Source organism: Drosophila biarmipes, chromosome X, assembly GCF_025231255.1.
Source record: "Drosophila biarmipes strain raj3 chromosome X, RU_DBia_V1.1, whole genome shotgun sequence".
Lineage (NCBI taxonomy): Eukaryota > Metazoa > Arthropoda > Insecta > Diptera > Drosophilidae > Drosophila > Drosophila biarmipes.
The window spans coordinates 9,580,627-9,587,609 of record NC_066611.1 but is presented as its reverse complement, the minus strand read 5'-3'; the positions used below and the strand labels follow the sequence as shown (position 1 = coordinate 9,587,609).

General features: G+C 47.0%; 3 protein-coding genes across 3 annotated transcripts in view; 2 read left to right on the top strand and 1 right to left on the bottom strand.

Moving 5' to 3' along the window:
- The window catches only part of LOC108023986 (serine protease SP24D), a 101,399-nt gene extending 94,416 nt beyond the window's left edge, over positions 1-6,983 (top strand). Inside the window, exon 3 of the mRNA XM_050887853.1 lies at positions 6,973-6,983. The gene's annotated coding sequence lies outside the window, so the exon portion shown is untranslated. The remainder of the gene's footprint in view (positions 1-6,972) is intronic.
- Positions 130-2,520, top strand: LOC108024014 (GPI transamidase component PIG-T). Its single transcript, XM_017093773.3, has 2 exons — positions 130-471; positions 733-2,520. Exons 1-2 carry the CDS (start codon positions 297-299, stop codon positions 2,430-2,432), a joined length of 1,875 nt encoding a protein of 624 aa, XP_016949262.3. The 5' UTR covers positions 130-296; the 3' UTR covers positions 2,433-2,520.
- LOC108024013 (probable isoaspartyl peptidase/L-asparaginase CG7860) lies at positions 3,187-4,452 on the bottom strand. The gene has a single exon (XM_017093772.3). The coding sequence runs from the start codon at positions 4,316-4,318 to the stop codon at positions 3,317-3,319; it is 1,002 nt and encodes a 333-aa protein (XP_016949261.1). The 5' UTR covers positions 4,319-4,452; the 3' UTR covers positions 3,187-3,316.

Genomic DNA, 6,983 nt, shown 5'->3' with positions numbered 1-6,983 from the left:
GTGTGTGTACATGCTAGGTGACAAACGGTCTCTTTACAAACTTTGCCACTGCTAGATTAGCGATGACACCCACCTGACATTTTGCTAGTCAAATACCGAATAAGAAAAGTATATTTATGTAAATACCCAAGCAGCCACACTGTCGATAGGCTTCGCCCCGATATCGATAACATAGAGCAACACTTTTGATGTTAATTAAATTTTATTTTACCATCAAAACACTTCTAAACCCAGGACATCCGTAGAGCGGATTCGAATTGCAGGCGCAGGAACAGGAAGATAACCAATGGGCCAGGATGTTTGCGGAGGCGTTGGTCCTGCTGCTGCTGGTGGCGTTTAATGCCGGCTCGCCCTTGGGCAAGGATGACGAACGCTTCCACGAGGAGCTGGTGGTGCGTCCGCTGTCCGGCGACCATGTCAACACGTACTTCCAGTTCACCACGCGCTGGCACTACGGCGAGAAGGACAACCGTGAGTGTCCCTGTACTCCCCTTCCTTGTAGACCACTGGGCGGGGATCGCCTGCCGGTGTTAGTGAATCACAGGCCACACTCGCTATGCCGAACTCATTTTTTAAGCTGGCTGTTTAAGCGATGGCTTGGCTCTCCAAGATGGCAGAGAAGTAACCCACAACGGGCCTTCCAGGGCCCATAACATTACCATTTCGTAGCCTTCTGCCCACTGCGTACTTATAAGAGAGAGATCCCAACTGATTTGCCGTCCGCTCTTTCAGTTTACCACACCCAACTGACGCCCCGCGTGATTGCCGAGCTGCTGCAGCAGTTTGCGGTCAAGGAGCTGCACATCGGGCTGACCCAGGGCCTGTGGCGCTACGAGACGTGGGGCTACCCCATTGTGGAGGGCACCAGCGGTGCCGAGATGTGGGCGTGGTTCAGCGGTGCGAATCTGACCAACGACGAGGTGGACCGCCAGTGGAGGGAGCTGGCCAACGTCTTCTCCGGCGTGCTGTGTGCCTCGCTGAACTTCGTTGACAACACGAACAGCATTGCACCGCGGCACCTCATTCGTCCGCAATTTATGCCCGCCAATGGCCGCAGGTTCGTGAGATACTCGACACTGCCGCGCGAGATTGTGTGCACGGAGAATCTGACGCCGTGGAAGAAGCTACTGCCTTGCGGCAGTGCGTCCGGCTTTGCATCGCTCCTGAACTCGGGACACGTGCACAACACCAAGTACCATTCGCTGGGCCTGAAGGTGCGAGTGCTGTGCGAGGACCACGATGAGGACAACTGCATCGTGGAGCTGACCCAGACGGCCAACTTGGTCTACGATCTGCGGCTCTTCGAGCTGAGCAACAACGACTTCTCGCTGCGCCGCCTTTTCGGCATGGGGCTGAATGGCTTCTGTGAGCTGGCCGACAGCTCCAAGCTCTATGTGCAGCGCAACGAGCTGGGCGAGCGCTTCCAACTGGTGCCGCCACCCGTGCACGAGGTGAAGAGCACTCGCGGTGGCCACACCGTCGTCTATTCCGTGTACGACATGCACGAGCAGTTCAAGGATGCGGGCGAAAGGCTGTTCAATGTAGCATGGCTGGCGCCGAAGAGCGAGAATCGTCGGCGCAATCTGGCGAAGCCAACACCGCCGCCGGTGACAGTGCATCGCTACCTGATGGGGCACGGCCAGGAGCGGGGCAGGATTGTCACGGAGGTGACCAACTCGCACTACGATGCCCTGCCCATAATGGTACAGGAGGTGATACCATGGTATGTGCACGCCTACTTGCACACGCTCTCCATCCGAAGGAAGCCGCAGCGCCTCAACGAGTACGGACGCCAGCGACTGCCCTTCAAGCTGCTCCACTATACGCCCGGCAAGCAGAGGGAGCTGCCCTCCCACCTGGAGATTGGCTTCTTGCTGCCCGGCCAGACCTCGGCCCTGATAACCATCGATGTGGACTACCTGCTGCTCAAGTGGCTGGAGTATCCGCCGGATGCGAATCATGGCCACTACATTGGGGCCGCCATTGTGTCCAGCCAGCTGCCGATGGGCAGGAACTACACGGCCCTGCCGGCGGAGGGGCATCTCTTCGAGCACTCGTTCAACGCCACCAGACCCAGCTATGTGCTCAGCTTGCACACGGAGTCGCTGATCGTCTCGCTGCCCACGCCGGATTTCAGCATGCCGTACAACGTGATCTGTCTGGCCTGCACGGTGGTGGCCCTGGCCTTTGGACCCATCCACAGTGTGGCCACCAAGATGATCATTGTGGGCCGCCAGACGTCGGCGCCCAAGAACTTTGTCAAGAAGATCTTCGGCAAGATTTTCCGACGTGGCAAGGCGGCCGATGAAAAAGCTGCGGAGTCTGAGGGAGCGACACCGTCGGATGCAGCGGGAGCAAGGCCGGCTGGCGGACCGTCGGGGGACCAGCCGCTGCTGGAGGATCTCGACGAGGAAGAGGAGGAGCAGGACTAGAAGGTGACACACGCAGCCACGGGAGTCGTGATAAGCTTCCACTGATTTACCTTTAGAATTCCAATAAAATGTATTACAATACGTGTAACTGGGGCACGATGTAAGGAATCTTAGGGCAAGACGGGTCGTAATGCTTACTTGTATAGGCTGATTGAAAATCCGGAATATGACGTACAGTATTTGCAATTTGTTAAGGCATTTAGTGCATGTTAAAGTGCTTTAAAAATGGCAAATGGCTCTATTTTTTTTAAGGAATTCATAAATGCTTGAAACCAAAAATGCGTGTTTACGATAAAAAATATTTTTTAACTGATGATGACTTGTATTAAGTTGGTAAATGCTTATTTAGACTGAGATTTTTCAGAATCAGGCTTGTAAATTATTTATGGGTAGATTTTACTAAAATATGGTAGTTTTTTAAAAGGATTGTCGGAAAAACATCAGTTCAGATTATAAAATATAAGTATTGCAAAAATTAAAAATGAATTTAAATAATACGAACAATTTCACATATTTTGCAAATAATAAATGTAAGAATGAGAGCTATTATATAACATCTACTTTATGAATGCCATTTTTGTTTAAAAATAAAACATAAAATCCAATAAAAAATATATAAAACCTGACAAGATAACAAAAATTATAAAATCATATCTTATTTATTCAATAAATTATAGCCCTCCGAAAATTAGGGTATACAAACCGCAATTCCTTTTAAGCAAAAATAAAATTAAAATATTAAAAACATTAAAAATAGTGTAAATAAATCCAAAAGCGATTTTATTAAATGCATTCATTAATTTTCCTGAAATATAAAAACCAGCCTATCTTGTAATTGTTAATTATATTATTAGTTTTGTGAAATTAGTACTAAGATGCCCCGCCTAAGTGGGCACTGTGAAGGGCTCCTGGTGCACCACCTGACCCTCGATGCCGTAGAAGATGGTGCCGTCCTGGACGTAGCCCCAGGCCATGCGCTGCGAGGTGAAGCTGATGCCCAGGTCGCCGGAGTGGCCGACGACAATGGCGCCACCCGTGCCGCCCAGCCGCCTGGTCATCTCGCGGCACTCCTGGTCGGCGGCCTCCTGGGCGGACAGCCCCTTGTACTCGATGGCGGCCAGAATGCGCTGGGCCAGATTGTACCGCATGAGGGTCTCGCCGTGCCCGGTGGTGGAGACGCCGCCGCGGCAGTTGTCCGCGTAGGTGCCGCTGCCCAGGATGGGAGTGTCGCCGATGCGACCCGGCCACTTGCCAGTGATGCCGCCCGTGGAGGTGCCCACCACAATCTGGCCCGTGGCATCCATGGCCACGGCGCCCACGGTCTCACCGCTGGGATCCGTCGTTGGCTTCGGCGCCGCCTTGTCATCGGCCATTTCTGTGCGCGCATAGAAGGGATCCTTGCCGTCGGCCACCTGCTGCTGGAACTCCTTGAGCGTGAAGCGGGCTCCCTCGGTGACCAGGGCTCCTGGCGGCAGCTTCTTGCTGCCGGTGGCCAGGGCCAGCTCCTGGGCTGCTTCGCCTCCCAGGAAGGTGTGCCGCTGCTTCTCCATCAGCCGCCGGGCCACCGTTATCGGGTGCATCACATCACGCAGCAGGGTTATGCAGCCGGCTCGCAGGTCGCGGCCCTCCATCAGGCTGGCCTCCAGCTCCACCTGGCCACTGGTGTTCAGGCAGGCGCCGTAGCCGGCGTTGAAGCTCTCGTCCAGCTCCATGCTCTTCACCGCCGCCTCCACGGCGTCCAGGGCACTGCCCGCACTGCCATCAGCCGGATTCAGCAGTCCCCAGGCGGCTCGAAGGGCCTGCTTTATGCCCACGAACTTCCCCGCGATCCTGGAGTCCGGAATATCACCGGCTCCGCCGTGGATGAGCAGAACTGGGCGTGGCATTGCGCAGATGTACTTGGTATGGACAATCCCAACTGGCTGACGGCTCGCAAAGCTGAGGTCTGGAGCTCCGACTGCTGGGAATTTGCTTTATACTCCCCTTTGTCTTTATTGCCTCTTTGTTGCCGGCGATAATACCCTGCAGGAAGAGTCCATGCGCTGTGACTCAGAGTTAAAAAAGGTGGGTGGATTATCCGAATAAGTTCGGATTTTAAATCTCTGATCAATTTATTTTTTATTCAAATAAAAATATAATTCTTTATTATATTTTCTTGCAATTTTTCGTGTGTAATATTTGAGAAAAAAAACGAGTTGTAAACGTTCTCAATTTTAGTATTTAAATTCTTTGTGAACGCTTTTATCTTGGTTTAAGAACACTTTTTTAAAAATAAATCGTATTTATTTAAGAATCAGGCGAATATTTCTCGAATTCAAGAGCAACTCTTGTTTCAAGATCTAAAAACAAAAATGTTTATTTTGAGATCAAATTCTTCTTGTTTTAAAGAACAAACTCTCTTTGATTTTAGTATTAAAGCGTTCTTGGTTTTACCAATAATATGTTAATATTTTACTAACATGTTTAGTATTTATTTTGTTCATAAAAAAGAACTTTAAATAAACTAAGACCAATGGAAGGGTAAAAGAAGACTTACCAATTTATTTGATTTTATTTCAGAAACTGTTTTTGTATTTCTGTGGTTATGTGGTTTTTGACTCTTATCTGTAAAATGTACTTGAGAAGTAAAACATTCTTAATATTTAAGTTATACTAAACTAACTAATGATACTAAGTGCATAATGACATTTTTTAAGCAATTTATTTATTTAGTATATTATTTGGTTGCCCATTGTGATAAACCTGGGTCTTACAATTTTTGTTTAAGGTATTTGGACGTCGACTTGAAATGCTTATGCGATTACTTGCCCTGCCATTGTTATGTCTCGCCTGCACTGTGATAAGACGAGTAATCGGATTGTTCATGTGGTGGATGTGTGTACTCAAATATTATAATATTGTGAACGCAAAGATATCGGTGAAGATGGGAAAGAGGCATCGTGAGCCCAGGTATTTATTTTGTGGACCAGAGTCAAAGAAATCTCACTCGAAACAGGCCTAACTTGTTGATGTAGTTGAAAAGCAAACACTTGGGATGCAAGCATCAACTTTACATTTGAGAAATACACTATGAACAATGGCTAACATTTTTTTAAGTAGTGTTTGTATCGTAATTATTATAGAGGTAATTTTGTTATAATTTTAATATACAACAAATTATAGAAAAAATTTTTAATTTAACTTTATGCTTAAGTTATTCTTTTAAAGAAAAAAAATGGACGAGGCAAAAAGAAGATGTATCTACTAGTTGGATTATCGAGAACTTTAGTACATGTAAGGATGTATAGAAACACACATTTACTTTTCAAAATCAATCAAACGTGAAAGGCTAATTTTGTGGCTAATGGTCATGTCATATTCATAGACATCGCCATCTAAGTACTCCCAGTGGCATGGTAAAGTTCAATGGTCTTTAAGCGTACGCGTCACTTCGCCAGCGAGCCACAACCAAGCACGCACATAGAGTGCACCACCCTGCGGGGCATGACACCACCCCGCCACCCAACCACCCATGGCCGCAATGATGATGGAGCAATTAAAGCGAAACGTTTAATCAAAACACTCGACGGTTGGCAATTGCGGCTTGATTGAGTGGCGGCGCCATCTACAGTCCGCCGCTGGAAGTGCCTGTGGCGCCTTCTGGTGGCAGAGTCACGAACAATAAAAAATTAATTCGCAAGATGCGTGACGCGCCTGTTTTTCCCCTAATTAGATATAAGTAGGATATGATGTTTTATTGCTTGTATTATTTAAGATGTACCAAAAGTGCTAGGAAAATGTTATCCAAAGTAACCTCAAAGAATAGTAATAAAATCTAGTACAATTTACTTTTGATTGAGAAATAGACTGAGAAAAATAATCTTAGATAAGATTAATTGGCCAAAAACGTATTCTATGATAAGACAACTGTGCTAAATCTTTCGCATCATTAAAATAAAATAACGTATGTATTTTTTGATATTTTTTAAAGTATTTTCTAATGACAATATGTACAAAAATAAAGTCTAGAAGAAACCTTTTTTTCAATTACATCAACTATTCTGTAAAAAGTATGCATATTTTTAGGATCATAGGCAACATTGAAGACTTTCTACAAGTTGTATATCTTTTCCACAATGCAGTCGTAATGTGCAGGACATTGGGCACTTGGAAAACATAAACAAATAACAATATGTAGATTTAAAAGCAATGGAAACGGCGCTCGGATTGCTTTTTGATTGTGCGAGATATTTGATATAGGGCTCCCGGTTTATGTGGCTTCTATGGAGGTTCCCGTACCAGCAGAAGCAACCGAATACCGACTATTGGGTACATGCTGGAGTGTATAATAACATTTTATGGCATCGAACCGAGAACAGAGCGTTGCTTGAACTCTGGCCCATCTCGTTGCTGCCCTCCCATTTCTCTGGGGCCCGATGGAGCAATTTTGGCAGTCTACTCCTGCCAATCCTTGGCCAATTTTCCACTGCCCCAGCCCCTCCAACCATTTGGGGATCAAACGTAAATTTCACTTTGTGAAGAAGAGCTAGGAAAAAAAAAGAGAAAGGCCAA